The 21,751-nt window shown below is 38.4% G+C and overlaps 1 protein-coding gene across 1 annotated transcript; it reads left to right on the top strand.

Moving 5' to 3' along the window:
• The first annotated feature begins 4,197 nt into the window (after positions 1–4,197).
• ptpn23b (protein tyrosine phosphatase, non-receptor type 23, b) lies at positions 4,198–20,473 on the top strand. The gene is made up of 20 exons (XM_066675042.1): positions 4,198–4,404; positions 7,318–7,392; positions 7,877–8,004; positions 8,140–8,216; positions 9,838–9,887; positions 10,082–10,213; positions 10,706–10,786; positions 11,498–11,617; positions 11,733–11,780; positions 12,528–12,584; positions 13,050–13,108; positions 13,409–13,488; positions 13,631–13,745; positions 14,661–14,726; positions 15,076–15,215; positions 15,762–16,067; positions 16,225–16,379; positions 16,467–16,618; positions 16,728–16,907; positions 17,958–20,473. The coding sequence occupies exons 1-20, from the start codon at positions 4,321–4,323 to the stop codon at positions 19,567–19,569; spliced, it is 3,717 nt and encodes a 1,238-aa protein (XP_066531139.1). The 5' UTR covers positions 4,198–4,320; the 3' UTR covers positions 19,570–20,473.
• Positions 20,474–21,751: the final 1,278 nt, after the last annotated feature.

Raw genomic sequence — 21,751 nt, 5'->3', positions numbered from 1 at the left:
ACACAGCCTACATCACTAAAAAATACTTTCCTCCCTTGGTAACTCATTTAACAGTTATTTTCCTTCCCCTCTCTCTCCCTTCCACTACTTATAATCCATTTTGGCCATTCTTATTCTAATTCGGATTCAACTGAGTGAATTTCAATTAAACACTCACAGTCCCAAGTCCAGGAGAGAGCAGGTGTCGCCATGGTTACCACTAAGAGACTGCTGGCTGTCAGTCATCCAGTTAGGACCCAGCTGGGCTTATGGGAGATGTGATATGAAATATTAACATCTTATTAATTATTGGCCAACCATTTGCAGCTCATCAAAGTGAACGGCAATCGTATGATGTACTTTTAACATTGCGAGTGTAGATAAGAGTGAAACGGCTGAGTGCAGCTCAGAGCAGGTGACTGTAGTCATCAGTGTAAATTTGTAGCTTTTTCGATTCCTGGGTTGTTGACTACAGAGTGAACGGTTGATGGCCACCAACATTTAATGAATTAAAGATGCTACAGTTAAGATGATGAAGGCGGAGGACAGTAGTCCTATGTACTGCTCTATCCATCTACCTCCCTACCATCCAGCAGTGAGACAGTATGAACATGTCTTAATCAAACATGACCTGGGGAACATTTATTTATTAAAATAATCTCTTTTAAATTGAATGCAGGGACACAGTCCCGAATGTTCAGGTATGAGATTCCTTAGTAAGGCAGGAGAACTAGATAAATAAATGATTTACTGATAGTAAAGTGTTATAGGTTTAGTTATTTATGGCCAAGATTTAATCATCTCATTATTGCACATTCTCATTAATGAATTTTAAAAATCAATCAATCAATCAATCAATCAATCTATCAATCAATCAATCAACCTATCTATCTATCTATCTATCTATCTATCTATCTATCTATCTATCTATCTATCTATCTATCTATCCTCTCTTTGTCCCTCTTTCCTACCCCCGCCCTGTCTGTTTCTCCACTCGTTTTACCTCTCTGAGAGACGGAGCCACGCAGCTCTTTGATTAAGACTTTATCACTTTCTCATAATTTCCTGGGTAAATGTCATGGCCACCCCATGCAGGCGGATTACCGCCCACCCTGCAGAGGCACGAGGGGATGGGCCCTGGGCTCGAGAGGGACATTACACAATCAATATGGGCAGGTCCAGGGTGCAGAGAGAAAGAGAGAGAGAGCGGGTGTGGAGGGAGGCAGGGGACGGGGAGCGGTTGGTGCGGGTGGAATACTTTCTCCTGTGCATCTTGTGTCATCAGTTGTTACTACCCCTGGCAAAATGTTCACCCAGATTTTTAGATCCAGAGACTATTACATAATAGTTTAATAGCTGAATATTCTGACACAGGAAACACATCCAAACATATCTAAATAAATGTTATATTTATTCCAGATAATGTAGACCAAAAAGGAAGTGACTAAATCACTAAATGTTTATGAAAAATATACAGAACTTGTTGAGAATATTAAGGGTAAAGTACTGAAACTTAAAAATATGTTTACTTGCACAAGTCAAAAACACAAATTAGTCTGTGCTTCCAGACCTTATTGAGCAGTTTGGACTTGGCTAATAGGAAAAAAACATGGCCCTACCTAGAGAGAGCTGTCAGCTGAAACAATGAAAAGGACAGTAAAACTCCTTCAAGGAGGAAGTCTAACAAAAGGTTTTGACTTTTCCCAGTCAGCTGGGTTTAAAATTAGGTAAAAAATAAATTCATTCATTATCTGTAAGCGCTTATCCATTTCAGGGTCGCGGTGGGTCCAGAGCCTACCTGGAATCATTGGGCGCAAGGCAGGAATACACCCTGGAGGGGGCGCCAGTCCTTCACAGGGCAACACACATACACACACACACAGTCACACTTTTGAGTCACCAATCCACCTACCAACTGTGGGAGGAAACCGGAGCACCTGGAGGAAACCCACGCAGACACGGGGAGAACACACCAAACTCTTCACAGACAGTCACCCGGAGCGGGAATGGAACCCACAACCTCCAGGTTCCTGGAGCTGTGTGACTGTGACATTACCTGCTGTACTACTATGCTGCCCTCAAAAATAAATTAATAAATAATAAATTAAAAAACTGGGAATTTTAGAAAAGGAAAAAGTACAGGTAGACCAATGAAGATGTCAAAATGTCAAAAAACTTAACTTGATAACAGAAAACGCACCAAAAAAACCCCAATAAAAAGCAGATGTGGAAAAAGAAGTCAGAGTTGAGACAGATCTGTAAAAATGTAGCTAAATGACATGGGATTAGTTTATAAGAAAGCATGAAATGTGAATGATTTGATTAAAGTGATATTCAGTGATGAGTCATGAATATGCACTGGACAAGGAGATGATGCTGGATCTTTTGTCTGGTGCCGTACTAATGGAACATATAAAGACGACTGCCTGAACAAAACAATTAAATTACCCTTTCATTTTTGATCTATGTCAGATTACAGACCAACGGAGATGGCATTCATTACTCACATACACTCACACCTATGGATGCCTGGTCATTCAACCTACCAGTGGGAAAACCCAACAAATTCCTCACAGACACTCATCCAGAGCCAGGCTCGAACCCACAAACCCCTTGTCATGAACTTAAATACTCCAGTGAACATCTTCTAAGTGTGATGATTCCATAAAATTTGCCAAGAGACTGATGGCTGTCCAATTACATTAATCTGTGATTCTGTCATAGAGGCAGCAGACTCCTTGAGGAACAAGCACATTTTCTAAGTGCTTTCACTAATGCAGACATCAGCAGATGCAGGCATTTAGCTGATGTATACATTAGATAAATCTCGATCACTCCAAAAAGAATGAGCAGACTACCATAAATAGAGTTCTAGATAACATTAGTTAACAAAACGTTGCTGTAGAAAAATGGAAAAGGCTTTAAAAATATTTGTAACGTTTAAGTGTATTTGCTGTCATATTTGCTAGATTTGTACTGTTTTGGGTTTTTTTTTTATGCTTTTGGCCAGCAAAAATAAGTCAAGCATGCAGCTGAGCTCTTGGTCTCTGAGTATCACAGCATTGAAAATATTGCATCATCCTGAAGCACACATATGAACTCCACATACACACACAGCTGACATTTCTGCACTCTGAAAGGAAGACATTTAGCTGCTGTGGGCAGAGAAAAAGAGGACAAAGGACTAACACAAAGGCCTGACACCAGCCAGGTGTGAGAGCCCTATTAAACGTGTGCTTATATATTGGGGGGGGGGGGTCTATATATGTGACATGTGAATTTTTGGCAGGCTCTAACATGTATGCCGTATAATAATGAACATATACCCTTTGTTGGATCCAGTTTAATTTCTTCACTGTTCTCTTTGGTTGTCTAAAACCACATATACTATACTAATTCTCTACTGGTCAGTACACTTCTGACATGACACTTAATAGAGTAGCATGCAGTTTGGGTTACAGTCATTGCTTTTAGACATGGATAAATTCATTATCACCTGTCTTCTTTATCCGTGGGTTGATGTACAGGACAGGAATATTTAACAAGGACATCTGTTTGGTGAGGTGAGTCTGATCCAGCAGATTCTTAATCAACATGAAGCATCTGTCTCAGAGACTCCCAGCCACATCTGCTTTTGAATGTGGTTTTTTTGGTATCTATCAGGAAGTAAATAATGTAATAGCTAATATACACATATTATGGATCACAATTGTAGTGCTATTGTCTCAGTTTTAGTATAATATGTAAACAAAACAAACCAAAATGTGTTCAAAACTTTCAATAATATGCTTTTGAAACAGACTCATGAATATGAAATGCGTACAAATTATGGATTCAGCACACTCACTTCCCCACTCATTTACGATATGTCAGGTAAAAGATTCCTTGGTTTTTGACAGGTGTTGAGTATTGTAGAGTTTTCAAAAAAAAGGTGATAGTAAAACCGTTAGGAAAACCGAGCAAGTGTTGCCATCTAGCGTTCGCTTCAGAAACTAAAGGCACTGGTTCGAAAGCAGAATATAAAAGACTTAATTACAGAACTATACGCGACAAGTTGTGTGGGTGTATATAAACGTTAAAAAGACGTTAATAAATGTAAAATGTCGTCGTTATTTCTTCTCAGATATTTTCTCTTCTCGTGCGAAAGACGTAAGTAAACTACATTACCCATAATCCAAAGCGGGACACGCCTAATGCCTACGGTCTTGCGTTATCAAAGGTGGGAACGGAAGGAGCAGACAAGCAGAGTTCTCGTATCAAAACAACGAGGTTTGACAGTTACTTTGTTCATGACAGTGGGCGATATTCTACTCGGTGGGCTGTAAAAGTGTCTCTGGAGAAATGGAGGCTGTTCCACGGATGCCGATGATTTGGCTGGAGCAGAAAGAGGCCGGAGAATTTGAGTTCAAGTCCGCTGTCAGACAGGTGAGAGACTCCGCAAGAGCTCCAACAGTCTCCTGCTGGGGAATAACGAGGCCAGTTTAACAGCGACAGAGGCTGTGAGGTTAGGTCTAGCTAGCTCACCGACAAAGTAAATGAAGAGTATAATAACTACTAAAGCCGAGAGAGAGAGAGAGAGAGAGGTTAGATTTGAACTCGACAACAAGCGGAGTTTTGCCTAAAGGAGGAATTACGATAGAGTGAGGCGGGATAGAGTGTTTAAGGAAGAGAATATTTCCAGATAAACAGCCCATATACTGGGATACTGAATTTCCATAGTTCTCTTTTTAAATAAAAACAGTTTATGTAGTATTTGGACATTGCTATATTTACCATAATATCCAGATTAACTGCAAACTTATATATTAACGTATTTATAATTACATTTTCAAATCATACAGCTATCTCTACATAAAAAACAGCTTGTTTTAGTGTCACACGAACCCTCATATTTACATACAGGCCTACGTGCCCTGCCTTTAGCAATTTAGCTCCGCCCATTTACGTTTAAGTTAGTGATAGTGTTTCAGCAAGAACACATTTTAACCAAAGAGACACACTACAGAACAACTGATGAGAACCTAAGGCCGTTTACATAAAGCAATCCAAAATAATTAATTTTAAAAACACTTCTGCCGTCTGTGGGCTCTTTAAGACTAAACTGAGAAATAATTTAGGGAGACTCATATCTTGGACATAGTTCAAACTAGACTTGCGTTATCTAGCTTTTGTTAAAAAAAAAAAACCAGAATAACTTGTTCACAATGTTCGCTGTAAACTGGGGCTGCATTAGCCTGTTGGAAATGCATGTTGGACCTTTCACACGGGAATGTTCTACTCTCTGTAATCCTTAAGGCAGCCTTTATCTGAAATGCTGCCAGGTAGGCTAACAGTTATCTGTATTCACCTGTTTGTGTTTTCATGAAGAGAGAAACTGTAGCTTACCCAGTCTGATTCTAAAGACAAGCCTAGTTTTGCCAGACCGCCATTAGCCATATAGTCATTGTCACAGAGGTGTTTCAAAAACAGGAAAGCCCAAAATACATACCCTTGTCATTAGAGAAGTATGTATGGAGAAGTTTTGGTGCTTCATATCAGTGTCTTTGTTTACATGTGGTTTTTTATTATGTGATTATGTTGTACAGAAAATATGGAGGGCAGGACTAATAAATGCAGAAATGAAAAAAGGAGCACAAAGTTGTGTTCATAATATTGTTTTTTTTTTAAATGTATCTTTTTTGTTTTATTGAAAAATAAATACTAGATGATCTATCACCTAGAAGACCAGTAACATTTTGTTGATTTTAAGAATTACAATAATTTATTTATTCAGTGTAACATGTTAAAGCATGTGAAGTGTAATGTGGCTGTGCACAGCTATATGGACTGTGGCATTGCTTTGTTGTAAGTTTGTTGTTTTAGCAAGTTAGGTTTTTTATGACTGAGATTTAGGCTTCATTTGTACAAAGAGTTTTATGTTGATGAGCCTGAATATGGGTGGAGTGGGGAGAGCACTGGTTTTACCGCTGGAGAGCCTGAATGTGGGTTGAGTGGAGCGTTACCTCACATCGATAGCCACATTTATCCAAAAAAACGAATATCTGAATCTCAAAATTATAAACCGATTTCCTACCCATAGAACGAGTATCCGAATATTCGGGGCCAGCCCAATAATCTAAACAGAATGCATTTTTAGTCAAACTGAAAACAAATATTTATAAAGGCATAAAACAACAGGGGTTATATGATCATAAATCATCACTTAAGAATGTATGAATACTGATATGGACTACTACACCTAGAGTCTAGAATGTATAGACGTATCCTGTCATTGTAACATACATTCATGGAAAAAAGAAATGTAATGTCATTTTAATCAGTTAGTTTTGTAAAACTATGTGTAATACAAATGTAAGCCAATAGTACACTTATTTGTACATTAGATAATGACTAATGGCATAATGAATAGAAAAATATGTTTGTTGTGACCTGCTGAAAAATGTTATGGCCAAAAATGGCCTCTCTTATATGTGAGCTGTGACATATAGGACAAGCAATTTTAAATCAAGACAAGATTTATTTACTTGTGTTACAAGAAAAGTAGGCCTCAGATAAAGTTCAGAAAAAGTGCAAATGGGCAGCAGTTAAAAGGAAGAAGGGAAGTGAGTCAGAAGGCAGATTTAGGAGCTTTCTGACAAGGAGTTGAAGCTGACTTATACAAGGAGTTGTGCAAACTTATATATATATATATATATATATATATATATATATATATATATATATATATATATATATATATATTGTAGCACATTAACTGAGATTTTGTGATTTAATAAATACAAAACCGACAACACTAATGATGATTTTTAATCAGATTGGGATTAACTTTAGTCCTAAATATTAACAGTAATTATAAGCATCAGACTTCTAAACTGTAGGATGATTATTTGGATATTATAAAGAGGAATGAATGAATGAATGTAAACAGTGTAATCAATCAGAGAGAACTGTGATTGCTCACAATTGTAGACGCTCCCTTTATTTTTCAAGATTGTTCCAAAAGTGGATGCTATTGTGCTTTGCGTCTATGACACCTTGTGGCCTTGTTCTCAAATGAATAAGCAAAACTGATTACGGCAGCTGACCTTTCTGTGCTCTGTGGACTTTCCCTATGACAGGCTGTCCTTGGCCTTATACATTTAACATACAGTTATGTTTTTTTTATTTTTGTTGTTGTTGTTGTTTTCTTTTAATTTTGTGCAGATGTAAAGGCACAAAAAAGATAGTCATAAGAAAAGATTACTTTCATCAAAGCTATAGGAGGACAGAGGTGTTGTGTCCTTGTGACTTTGACATGAAATGTTTCTTGATATTTCTGGGTGCTCTCTTTGTCTTCAGTACATCAACAGGAACTATGGTGAAAATCCTGAGAACTACAGTGAAGCACTTAAGACACTGGAACAGCTTAGACAGGTGGGAGGATTTTACTTAACATGTAAATAAAATATTAAGTTTTATTTGGGCATGTGTAACAAATATTACTTTGTAACAGTCTTAGAAAACTTGGAACATTTGTTGTAGTAAGTGTATTTTAGCTAATAACTTAAAAATACAATAAACCTGGTAATAAATTAACAAATTAATTTAAAACGTATATTATTTTTTTGCTTAGAATGCATTTTGCTTGTGTGTTTCAAACATTGTTTCCTTTAGTTTCCAACGTCCGCAGATTTATTTTTAATGAAGGACTGATTAGCTGAAGAATTTATTAAATGGCACCATACATGGTAGAATATATATATACAGTGCAGTAAAGTTACTTGGAATTTATCATGTTTTATCTTAGTTTGTCTTAAAATAAGCAGAAAATAATTATGGTAGATAAAGTTATGTAAGTATATAAGCCCAGATACTTGCTGAATTAATCATTATAATCAACCTTCTCTCTCTCATATAGAGTGCAGCAAATGTCCCAAGGGACTTTGAAGGCTGCAATATTCTCAGGAAATACTTTGGTCAGCTGTATTTTCTTCAGAGTCGTGTCCCTATGGCAAAGGGACAGGAAGCAGCTGTACCAGTGACATGGTGAGTAAATGAAGATGTAAATGGCTTATTTTGTGTCCGCTATCTAATGAAATGAATCATTTTAATCCAGTATATATCATCTAGTACTTTTGTCTTACCATTTGTAACATTGTGCTTCCTTTCTTTGTTCTACAGGACAGATATATTCTCAGGGAAAGATATAACACATGAAGATGTAAACTATGAACAAGCCTGTGTACTTTATAACCTGGGTGAGACATGTATATATGCTCTGTAATTGGCCACAAACAGGACGATTCATAGAGTGTAATATCATGTAACATAGCATCACATAGCAGGTGTCACATGCAGCTTTATTACATAGGATACATAGTAAATTTATTAAGTTGGATATCTGTTAACAGACTATACACAAACTTGTTGCATACCAAAATAGAGTGGAAAAAGGCTAGTCGAGTATTATTAGTTAATAAACTATTATCATATTTTTTGTGGTCTTATCATAAACATGTTGCCTTGACTGCATTGATATTTACATTTTTCAGCATTATTAGACACATATGTCTAGAGCCACTTACACTATGTGCTTTGTCATCTGTTCAGAGAATACGTCCTAGACCAGCGGTCATGAATAGCTGGACCTGTAACTAATAAACTAATAATTGATTAGTTTAATTAATAATAAAAATATTGTTTAATATTGAGTGTTTGTTTTACGTGGCTTGCCTCTTATAGTCATTACAGTTCAGTTTTAGGGCTCCAGGAAATTCTCAGACTAATCGCATGCGTTTCTGCATATCACTTGTGAGGCTAGTCAGCCAATGAGATCTGTGCATGCATGATGAGTGCATAAGATGACTCGAATAAGTGACACACACAGGGCAGGGCTCCAGACACCGCTGCCATGGGGCCAATAAAAATAGCGAAAGGGACGTGGTAAAAGCCCTTTTGGGACACTTTCGGGACGACATAATGCTGAACATGGATTCTGTTTATGTATAGTCTTGTTCTTCAGTATAAAAAGCCAATCAGCTTGCCATTAATGGATAAAGTCCTGCCCTCCAGCAGTTGGAGCTAATCAGACTGCTGATTATAGAAAAGCAGTAAAGTCAAATGCAACTAAAAAAGTCACTGGGGACTTTATTTAAAATATGTATTTTTTTTCAAAATCAGTTTTATTTGTAAATTTTACTTGAAACAAGAAAAAGGACATTTTGTTTAGACTATTTGCTATTTATAAGTATTAATAAATCTGGTTGAAATATGTTGAAATGTAATTGACAGTGTAAACTGATTTGACATTTAGTTGTTAACTTCATAAAATTAATCAATAAACTCAATAAAATTAAGGTTATTTTAACGTGCAGGATATGCCACTGATCATAATGCAGGTTAAACATTATGTTCCGGACCTTGGCTTAGGAAAATGTTTTCAAACTGGACCTGGACAGTACATATAGGCTACATTCTAAATAACTTTGGACTAAGAAACAGGAGTCAGTTATGTCAATAATGAGAGAACATGTTTATTTATTCATTCATTGTCTGTAACGGCTTGTCCAGTTCAGGGTCGCGGTGAGAACATATCATAAGTGCGATAACAAACAAGGATAAATACTTATAACTACAAAAGGGATCGACAATGACTGTCTTTCTCTGTGTAATTTTCAAGCTACATGTCACCCATCTTTGATTTTTGTGGTCTCACTCTGGGTTTACATTAATGCATTAACGCAATGCTAAGTGTAGAGCTGTGGTGCTCAGAGAAATCGAAGTGTTGTAAGTTGCTGTGCACCAGCCCTTGTTGACACTGGATGTTTACAGCAATGTGCGTTCCTTTAGTAAAAAATTGTTATTGTCTTTTTTTTGCAGCTGCCTTGCACTCTTTTCTGGGAGCCATGGATAACAGGGTGTCTGAGGAGGTGAGAATATCTCAATTCCTCAGTCCTTCCATCAATCTAATGGATGTTTATATCTCTGTGTAAACCTACTTTAAAAAGAATAATGAGAAATTGATACAGTAACCCTGCTGAATTGATGGCAAGCTGGGGTTTACGGCCTCCCTGTCTTTCATAGCTGTGTGTGGTGGGTATTTATGTTTTTTGATATTTTGTAGGGGATGAAGACGTCTTGTACTCATTTCCAGTGCTCTGCAGGAGCATTCTCATATATCAGAGATCATCACAACTTTAACTACAGTTCTGACATAAGCCACCAGGCACTCTCCATCAACATCAGCCTAATGCTGGTAAAGGACATACAAACACCTCCGCCTCACATGCTGATTACTACAAACATTTGTCCTTGTTCCTACATTCATTATTAACTTTTTGAGCTCCACTTAGCATAGATATGCACTTTGTAGTTCTAAGGTTGCAGACTGTAGTCCACCTGTCGCTAGCCCCCTCTGACCCAGAAGTAACAGAGGTATTTAAAAACTACAGAAACCCTGCTGTGTCTGATCTGTTTATAAAAGCACAGCATACACAACCACCACCACGTCAGTGTCACTGCAGCATTGAAAATGACGTATTTGTTCTGTAATGGTCCTGCTCTCTGAAGAACAGTGACCAGTTTATAGTCTTTTTTAAAATCTCTCATCATAAAGACATAAAACATTCTACCTTGGTCAAAAACTTTCACAGATAACAGAATTGTTTTCAACCAGTCATCTGTCATTCAGTTATTAGTAACTCGTGTTATACATTCTTGCACGTTTTTTTTTTTTACTCTATGGTAGGCCCAGGCTCAAGAGTGCCTTCTTGAGAAAACTCTATTAGACAACAGGAAGAGTGTCTTGGTTGCACGCGTTTGTGCGCAGGTGAGATGCATTTATTGTCATTATATTTTACACAGAGAAATATTTACACATATACACTGCTGCTAGAAATTTTTGAAAAACTGATTACATTTCGTCTACTTCTTCAGTTTGTTCAACCTTCATTTGGTAGATGGAATGGTATTTTATTGATCCTCAGTTCGTGCTCTGACGTTTTACTTTTGAATTTTCTGATGCAATCCAAAATTCTTATGTCAAGCTGTGGCAGCAAACAAACCCAGACCTTATTTTTGGCATACTTGTTTTCTCATTTAAATAATACATTTCTGTTTTCAAGTAATAAGACCTAGTAACCTAATAAATATACATATTTTTGTTTTGTAGCTAGATAGCGATATCCTTGTGATACTCTTTGTTTGATGGTGGACTCAGGAACCTTTCCATTAGCCTGTGCAGCAGAGGCCTGCAGATGATCTTAGATTTTACCAATGGTTGACAATTATGTAGATTGTTTTTATAATTTACTCTATCTGCCTTGCAATGGGTTTGTGAAGTTCAAACATTTCAAGAACTCTTGCAACATATTGAGAATTAACTGCTTTTTTCTGAGGTCTTCACAAGTCTCTTTTGACTAAGGCATGATGTGGTTTGGGTTGGATGTGTGTAGAAATTCAGAGGTTTTCCCATAGCACTACATATGGACACTCAAAGGGTTTCTTCTTGTTGGTTTACTAATGCTTTTACTGTCTTTAGGTGTGTGAGTACTATAAAGATTGTGTGAGGGCACTGGAATATTCAGATTGTGCCTTAGGGAAAAAAGAGTGGAGGAAGCTCATCTACATGAAAATCAGCTATTTCAGTGCAATTACACAAGTAAGAACAGAAACCACGGCACAAACAAAAATCTGACATTAAAACATATTAAACTCTGTCCCTTGTGTAATAAACCTTTTTATTGAATTACTATGTTCCTTTCACTCACTTTTAGTTACACATGGGCAAGAACTCAGAGGAGCAGCAGAAGTTTGGAGAAGCTGTACGTATGGTTGTGTGTGTATTGATCTGACCAGACTGTGACTGTTATATTTATTATTGGTTACTACATCAGCTGCATAAAAGATTATTATATAATTATTATATTATTATATAATATATTAGGATTATTATTATTTAAAATCATTTATCATCTTAATAAGTGTGGTATAAAATTATATATATTTACATTAAATTCAAAAGCATAAATGCAGTAAAGGTAGTAGATGTGTTGTGAACTAGTGAGAGGAGCTGTTTCCAGATATTAGCTGTCATCATATAGATATTTTTTTAATCAACAGCACACTTGAATGCCATTAGGAAAGGGTTAAACCACCGTATTCAAACAGAGAATATCACTACCTACTGTAATAATGTTATTTGTTTTTATTCTAATATTAAGGATATTTATTTATTAGCAAATAATATTTTACTGCTCAGGTAAATAGCATTTCAAATCTCATTTTCTCAGGTGCCTAAATCTTTTGTAGAGTACTGTACAATCCAAGATAACTTTTATTACATGTTTCTGTGCAAATTTAACAGATGTATATAAAACTAAAAGTATGTAAGTGAGTCCAGTAGAGTTTGTTTTTTTCACATATGGATTGGGGAATGGAGAGTACATATTAGAACCTTAGCAGTAATTAAATACTACATGAAACTCATATTTCAAAATAGAAAATTTTATGTTAAAACAAATATTGGCAAATCAATGACTATAGAATTGTGTATGGATTTTTTTGCACAGGTTGCATACTTCCAAAGTGCTCTTGACCAACTAAATGAAGCCATCAAGCTAAGCAAGGTAAATTAATATACAGATTATATGGCCAAAATCTGGGGACACCTGCTAATCTTACATTTCTTCAGGAATTGTAGGTAGTTTTTCCCACTTTGCTGCAGTAACTGCTTCTACTCTTTTGAGAAGGTTTTACATTACATTTCTGATGTTACTCAGCTGAGAGAAAATGAGTAAGGTCAGGCAGAAGTTTTGGATGATTAGGTCTGGAACACAAAAACAGCCTACTCATTTTCTACTCATCAGGTTGTTGAGAGTTCCGCTGGTCAACAGCTCAATGCCTTGGGCTTTACACACCTGGCATGGTCACCTTAAACTCATGTGTGGCTACTCCAGGGCATCGCATTATATTTCATGCTTTATTAGAGAATTCACAAGCTATGTGTAAAACCAATTGTATGAAATGTCTATACATTTTTGCACAAATTCATGCATGTACAGTTTGATTGAATTTGACTTTGCATTTTGCAGGGTCAACAAGGCTCTATACCAAGTGCCCTGAGGTTCACAATGGACATCATTGGTGGAAAGTAAGACCTTTTGCCCCTATCAGGTCTATTTCACAAATATAAGACATCTTGTAACTTGTGCTTTTTTACTGTGAGCATACAACAGTGACAAATATTCAAACAGTTGTGGCTTAAAAGCCAACAAATAATCATTTAGAATCATTGAAGCACTAGGAACTGCTCCACAAGGGGCGCTAATTAGTGCTTTGCATCAAAAACGCTACATATCCTTGTTAATTATTTAATTATATTATTTAAGCATTCAAAAATGAGGTGTACTATGTTTCTTTTTATGCTATTCCTTTGTTCCCGCCGTTCCAGATATAACTCTGCTAAAAAGGACAACGAGTTTATTTACCACGAATCTGTGCCTAAACTGGAAACACTTCCTGCAGTAAAAGGTAGATGATAGATGTTTATAATGTTAATGAATCTATCTTAAGAGATTGTGTGTTTAATATTAAATGAAAACTGGCAAAATAAAGTATAATAATTATGTAATGAGCGTTTAACCCTGTCTGGAACGTTACATCTCTGTTGTAGGTGTTTCGCTGGTCAAGCCTCTCCCTGTGACTCCGACGGACCTTATTGTCACCGGCCCTGACCTCTTCTCCAAACTGGTTCCTATGGCCACTCATGAGGCTTCTTCACTTTACAGGTTACTTGCACTTGACTTTCTCAGAATATGTTACTTACAGTGAGAATTTCTTCACATTTGTACATAAATTCTGCATTGTCTATCTTTAGCTTATTAGTTAAAACAAAACAGCACCAAGGACAACTGTTCCTTTATGGGATCTCCATTCAAAACATCTTTAATTAAATATCTTTCAGTAATCTTCATCATATATTTAGCAGAGCGTAACACAGAAGACTCATCAACAAAAAGGTGGCCGTTTTTATTGAGTCCATCTGTTATTTTTATTACTGCGGATTGTTTTGAGGCTTACTTTCCATTTTTAAAGACATTTCTACTTGGTTTGGGTCTTTGAAGTTGGTTGCATTGCCTGCTTCTCATGATCAAAATAATCTCAAACACATTCTATGATGTTGAAGTCTGGGATCTTCAGGCCTTATTTACGATTTCTTCCTTTTAGTTTAGTTTCTTGTCTCAGTTACAGGTTCTACAAACAACCCTGTTCCCAAACAAATGAACATGAGCTGAGACAGAAACACCTGTGACATTTTTTCATATCTGATTTTACTAAATGGCTGTTTTACTATAAATGAATTAAAGGACATTTTCTGAGTTATTAACTAAAATGGATATACTTAGTTTTCTTTGAAGCATTATGTCAAACCAAATCCACGGAGGGCCATGTGGGTGCAGGTGTTCTTTTCAACCACGCAAAAGCCCCACACTACTGAAAGTGAAGATCTATTGATTAGATCCAATGATTAAAAACAGGTGGAATGAGGTGTGGCTTCTGCGTGGTTGGAAAGAAAACCTGCACCCACACGGCCCTCCGTGGATCTGGTTTGACACCCCTGCATTATACAGACTCTAATTTCTATTGTATTGTTCATTTCAGTTTTACCTGAAAACAAAGCTTTTCTCTATTTCTCTTTTCAGTGAGGAGAAAGCAAAACTGCTTCGTGAAGTAATGGCAAAGATTGATGACAAGAACCAGATTTTAGAGTAAGAGACAAATGAAAACACTATGTATCAGTTACATCTTCACACACAGATGCCCCTTTTACGAGCATAACACAGCCTGCAGTGTAGCCTCTTGTGAAGACATAAACTACATTTTTTATTGTCATTGCACAACATACAGTGAAGTTTTACCTCTATATTTAACCCATCTGTGGCAGTGAAAACACACACGCATGCACACACAGAAACAGTATTGCACTGGGGCAGTGAGCACACAGAAACAGCAAGTGTTGGGGCAGGTATTTATTTTTCAGATGCTGTGCTTTGTATGTTGCATTTTCTAGTGCAATATATATTTATTTACATGTGTGATCTAAACTTTTTCATCTAGGAGGTTTATGGACTCTCTGAACTGTGATTCTGTGGATAATCTAGAAATGTTCAACTCTGTGCCTTCTGTGATACTGGAGAAATGTGCTGCACTCAGCGTCCGAACAGATGCTGTGAAGAGCTTAGCACAGGCCATGCAGGGTGTGTAGTGCACCATGAAAACATGCGTACATACACAACTCTTAAGAAGTTTGGAATTGGTTGTAATATTAATTATTGCTGTTATTTTATTTAATAATATCTTAAGCAGTGTAGACCAAATACAAAAATCTGGGGGGAAAACATAACAGAAGGTATTTTAAGATATATTAGTATATTTTACAATTTATAACCAATAATGAGGAAACACTCATACTTCATTGTATAAATTGTAAGTTTCTATTTAACATCCTTTCTTGAGATGTGTGCTGCCTCAAATTTGATCACTGCTTACCTAATTAAGATATTCAGGATGTTTACTTTACTATACCCACCTTATTAATGTACGGTACTGTAAGGTACTAATATAGTGGCATCACATTATTATCTGCTTTTACGTGTACAAAATTTGAATTACATTGATTCCAATCTTTTAAACAGCAATGTAAGTAAATATTTATACATTATACATCATTGCTTGTGATGAACACTTGGCCAAAAGCATGTCATTTCATCTGGACTCTTATAAGATCTATATGTGCTTTGCAGCTTTGTCTAGTGTATACACTGATGTGGGCTCAACTCTGGAGGAAGTGCGTAGTGCTCTGGCAGAGGATGAGGCTGGGGAGAAGAGTGTAGTAGAGGTAGTGGGGCAGAAAGGCTTGCCACCCAAGCCTCCAGCACTACAGGAGCTCCAGAAAGAGCTGAAGAAATATGAAACAGTCCATGAGGAAGCCAGCCAGACCAACACTGAGCTCCACAGCGCCATGAATCAGCACATCCCTAATCTGCGTCTTCTCCAGGGACCACTGGAGGATCTGAGGAAGAACATGCCCAAGCCAGATCTGAGTCAGGGTGAGGGAGTTTTGTGTGCAAAAAGGTTAAATGAAGTCATGCATCTCCCCATGTTGAGAATATGTGCACGACTATTTTCTTATTAAGATTATTTTTTGTGGACATGTGTGAACACTGGGTTTGTTTGTAGACTTTATAAATTCTCTTTGCCCCTCAGAGGACATGTCATCCTTGGAGACAATGAAACGTATTCTTGATAAGGTCAATGAGATGCGTAACCAAAGGGTCTCACTGGAGAAGCAGCTCCGTGATCTCATTCAGAAAGATGATATGACATCTGTTCTGGTGACAACTGAACGTTATCAGATGAAGGTGACTGATCCCAATGAGGAGAAGAAGCTGTTTAAATGATTTATACATCACAGACCAATTGATTCATTATTGTATTATCTTCCTCAGACACTGTTTGAGGAGCAGTTAAAGAAGTATGATCAGTTGAAGGGATACATCGAACAGAATCTGGCAGCTCAGGACAACATCCTCAAAGCCCTAACAGAGGCTAATGTGCAGTATGCTGCCGTCCGCAAGACACTCACCCTCTCGGAGCAACAGTATGTTTGTTTTGAGTATTTTCATATTTGTCACTAAAGCAAATGATCCTGGATGCATGTAGGGTACCTATGGGTATTATTCTTGTAACCATGATCATCTGTCCTGCAGGTGGAACAGCTCTGTTCAGTGCTTTGTGGCCTCATATGAAGCATATGAGGATCTGGTGAAGAAGGCTGAGGAAGGCAGAAACTTTTATCAGGACTTGGAGAAAAAGACCTCCAGCCTCTTGGACAGAGTTAAGGCTTTCTGTCAGACCAGAGAGCAGGAGAGAATTGTTCTGCTGGAGAGGTAAGAAAGTTAGGATTAGACAGCCAATTTTTTGCCAACACCCCTATGAAAGTCATGTTATTTTAACAGCAAAGCTAATGGGCTGTATCAAGTCTAATAGCTAAATCTTTCTAATGGAAGTTATAAGCTCACCGGACAAAAATGTTGTCACCTGTGACTGAATGATACTTAATAGCGTGTAAGAGATCACAAATAAAGCTGTGATTTAATTTGCAATGGATTAGACAGGTTTCTGGATGTAGGTGACCTCAGCTACTCTTGCATCAAAGCATTGTGAAGTCTGGCCAGATTTTGTGGATGCTTTCCCTGGCGTTTACTCGTTCCAGGATTTCAAGCAAATTAAAATCTGGGGATTTTGCCAGCAAATTCAGATGTGTAAATGCTCCTGAACGTTCATCATGCCCATCAGTCACATTTGAAGCACTGTGAACATTTTGAATATGTGGGGATAGGAATGGTATGTTCCTCCATCATCGATAAGATGATGAACAAAAGGCAAGTAGCTCAATGTAGTCATTGTGATTAAAATTTACTGTCACCTCAACCAAAGGTCCAATTTCCACATAATTAATACAACCCCAGAAGATCACAGAGCCTCCTCCATCTTGAACCACACTTTGCACACATTCCTCATCCATGGCTTCCTGAGGTCTATGATGAACATGACACCTAGCATCATTCACATAGAGACACACCTATTCACTATATGGCCTTTGACACACCCAAATGCAGTCACTCCTTTTTGCCAGTCATCGAACAAGACATTCACTGCACTGTACCACCTTTTCTCAATCTGTGAATCCTATCACAAAGCCTGATCGTCCTCATGCAACTGCATCTGTAGGAATGAGAAGTTACTACCACCTCAAACACACAAGGTCATTAATATTTTGTCCAGTGAGCTTGGTATTACATTGAATTATATATATATATATAGCTGGTAATGGCAAAACTGAACATGTTAAACAGTAAGACAGCTACAAAGACTGTTTCACACCGTTCCTCAATTATAAGTCTTAACTTTATTTCTTTTATGCCTTGGTCCTATAGGGAGGTGGGAAAACAACATCCTCCCAGACCTACTGCTCAGAAGCCCATGCTTGGTGGTAAAGCCCCAAGCCCTGGGTCTGGCCCCTCTAGTCTGGAGGCTGTAAGGCCTGAAGATCTTCCTCAGGAGCTGCGCAGCCTCCCACCAGATATGGCTTCAGCGGGAGGCACTAAACTCCCAAACATCTCCCCACAGGGTGGGGTCCATCAGACCTGGCCACCAGGGGCTGCCCCTGTTGCCCCTTCTCCATTTGCAAACCAGCAACTGCCATACCCTAATCAGCCCCCTTATAACCAAGCTCAAGGAATTCAACCAACTGCACCTTTTCATCCTCCTGTACCAGGTTACGTCCCACCACAACAGTTCCAGCCTGGACCACTCAGAGGGAGCACACCTCTTCCTCAAAATACTTCACAAGTGCCTTTCCAGGGCTACATGCCAGCTCCTTGGCAACAAGCACCCAGTGCTCCCTTTCCTGTTGTTGCAGGGGCTTCCAATGGACCCCCACTGACTGGACCACAGCCTACAGGAAGACCAGGATTTCCTGGACACCAGGTTCCCATGCCAGGTGGGCAGTTCACTAATCCTGTTGGACAACAGATGCAAACTGGCTTGCCGCCTTCATTTGCTCAACAGATCCCTCCAGGAACTCAGGTCCCAGTACCACAGCCTAGGAAAAGCAGATCTTCACAGATGCCTAGTGTTGCCTTTCCAGGGCAAAGCCAGCCACCCATCCATCCTGGGCAGTTCCAACCCATGATGCCAGGTCAGGGTCAACACCAGTCAGGACCAGCTCCTGTGTTTTGGCCTCCTTTAGTTCCTCAGAACCAGTCCCAGCCAGGGCCTCAGCCTCAGAGAGCACCCATTCCAGTCAATTCCCAGGGGCAACCTCACTCCAGTCTTCCAAGCCAGTTTAATCCAGGACAGCCCTTACAAAACCAGCCCCAGGCTCAAATAAGCCATGTTCTTCCAACTTTTCCATCTTCTCAACCTCAGCCAATGCCAGGATCCATTCAAAATGTTAATAATCAAACACCTGTACCCCAGACAACCCCTCAGATTTCCTTTGCCCAAAATCCCACAGTGCCTTTTACATATCAGCCACCTAATCCTCATCAAATGCCTCCTGGACCTGCACTGCCATATAATGTACAAGCGGGACCACCCAATTCTCAGCATGTCATGGGTCAGCAACCCAGGATGACCCAGTTTAATCCCATGTTCCAACAGGTGAGGCCACCGCAATATCCGAATAATTTGCCTCAAAACATTCCTGCCTCACCTTCTGGACCAGGTGTCCATGTGATAGACAATCCAAATCCTCCTGTACATGCTAATATCCTGACACCTTCCCCTGCTCAGTCTTTTCCCCAGAATCAGGCAACCCCCAGCAATGTCCTGACTCCTATATCTGCAGGGAATGTGCCAAGTGTCTCACAATCTGAAACAACATCCCAACCAGCCACATCAGGTGCTGGTCATGATTTTCTTCAGGAAAAACTAGACAGGCTCAACATTGCCCCCCAGGGAGAAGCTCAGAAGCCTGGTGTCATACCAGAGAATAGCCTTCAGCCACCTCAACAAGCCAATGGCTACAATCATAACCTTAACTAGGCACAAGAGCATGATGGGAGTAAAGACAGTGAACCCACTTGGGATGTGTCTACATATGATTCCAGTATAAATGCTGCTGGGAAAAGGGAATCAGAGAGAGATTGGAGAGGCAAACAGCTTAATGGACTCTGGAGGGATTTGTTCAGAGACATAGACACATACTGGACAATAAATAAATCGTAAAATCTTCTTAATTGAAGTTGACCCGTGCACAGCATAAATTTAGAAGACTTATAACTCTAGCCTTACTCATACATCTAAATATGTAGCACTAGGGCTCTGGCACTATATTTGCTAACACTATACCTCACCTTACTCTTTTAGCCTATATGCTGTCTACATGTCATGATAAAGACAACACATTGCTGCACTTAACTATGCAATTTCTCTGTTTCTCTCGAGCTTTTGAAATAGCACTTTAGTCCTTATGATGAAGGTAAGGATAGTGATTTTCATTTAACTAGATACTTAAGATGAGTGTTGACAACTTTGGGGTTTAACATTAACTAGAAAAGGGACATGATACAAAGTTGATGTCTTTGATACAATACTTAACAAATGACAATTGTATTTTTAGTTGTTTAGGTGCAATTCTTTCATGCAGTAATTTTAGTGACCTGCTCTGTTGCTCTCTAGAAAACTGGAATGAGTCTTAAAGTACCTTTTATACATGTAAACTAATACTTTTTCTCTTGCATTTAGTCATTTTTGAAAAATTGAATCGGGATTTAAGAAATTTCTATGTGTTTCTGCTTTTTCTCTTTGTCTCTATACATGGTTTATGTTTTCTAGTATATTCTAAACTTCCAGATATTAAATATCAGTAACTGAATTTTACCGTCTTTGTTGCACTTTGTGAACTCTGTACGTGCAGATTTGCTATTGTGCCATTTACATAAATCATTATTGGATGAGTTTTGAATTGTTTGAGGGGTGGAATCAGATGCCCCCAGATAATAGATAATAAATAATAGAGGTAATCTGGCACCTTACCTAAACACAGTACAGAAAGAGTTAATAGTCACGAATACGTTAGCAGTTAGTAACTAATGGACAGCTGTGCCCCTACTGTAATCATGTATTTGGCCAACACACTGATAAAATATTTGACTTTGAACTACTCTTATCTAAGATAACAATGCTGAAACAGGAAAAGATGATCATGTGAGTGATGAAGTGTCCTTGTTACGTATTTGAAATAGCCTCATCTTGCATTAAATTGGAGTGTGAAATGGTTAATATGTGTAAACACCTATTAGAATTGTTTATATTTGAGATGTACACATACCACTTTATTTTTCTACTAAACACCATAGTCCAGCCTAAATTCCGTAGGCTGATCCTGGTCTTATGTTAGTTTGACCCTGCTGGTCAACCAGCATACCAGCTTACACCGCAATGATGTTTTTCCTAGGGTGACCAGATCTGAGATGGTGAAAAAGAGGACACGTCTCCGGGTGGACTACTGACGTGCAGACTGACCAATTAAATGTTTACAGAGAAGGTTATCGACCAATAACGGTAGCTCTACAGTCAGACCGTCCAATCAGAAGAGTCTAGGCTACTTCACCACGCCCCCTTCTCACTCAAGCGAACCAATCGGAGTAGGGGAGGGCGGGACTAGTTTGTGAACGAAACGTTTCTCGAAGTTCTATGTAAGCTCTAGAAAAACAAAATCCCGGACGTTTGTGAAATTCCAGCCGGATATTTTTTTAAGTCTAAAAAAGAGGCCATGTCCGGGTAAAAGAGGACGTCTGGTCACTCCAGGTTTTCCACAATCACAGCACGACGGGAACACGTGTATCCAGTGTTATGATGGTTTTGGTGGTTATAAGCATAACACTTCTCTTGCTACGGACCACCATATCGTACCAGCGATTTTTTATACCAGAGAGTTTTTGTTATGTTAGAAGTTAATACATAGACAATACCACCGTTATTATTGGCCATGTATCAGCATAATAATTAAGCAGTCACATCTACCCCAGTTATTATTTTAATTTCTGAGTGAACTAGATTTCATTTACAATTTAGGTCTGCAGAAAATTCAGCACATGGGCTCGTGTGTGAGAGAGAAAAGGCTATTCTGCTGCATTGCCACAAGACGGCGCTGTGAGCTAGTATGTGGTGTGTGTGTGTGTGTGTGTTTGCGCGTTTCTTTGGGGTTACTGGAGCTGTGTGA

This window comes from Hoplias malabaricus, chromosome 6 (assembly GCF_029633855.1).
Source record: "Hoplias malabaricus isolate fHopMal1 chromosome 6, fHopMal1.hap1, whole genome shotgun sequence".
NCBI lineage: Eukaryota > Metazoa > Chordata > Actinopteri > Characiformes > Erythrinidae > Hoplias > Hoplias malabaricus.
Note: the sequence above shows the minus strand (reverse complement) of the source record. Positions and strands in the feature narration are given on the sequence as shown.

What these genes read in the sequence shown, in the direction of transcription:
- ptpn23b (XM_066675042.1), top strand. Translation starts at nt 4,321, where the DNA reads ATGGAGGCTGTTCCACGGATGCCGATGATTTGGCTGGAGCAGAAAGAG. An exon ending in TCAAGTCCGCTGTCAGACAG is followed by an intron (nt 4,405 to 7,317) that starts GTGAGAGACTCC and finishes CTTTGTCTTCAG; the next exon opens with TACATCAACAGGAACTATGG. An exon ending in AACACTTCCTGCAGTAAAAG is followed by an intron (nt 13,489 to 13,630) that starts GTAGATGATAGA and finishes TCTCTGTTGTAG; the next exon opens with GTGTTTCGCTGGTCAAGCCT.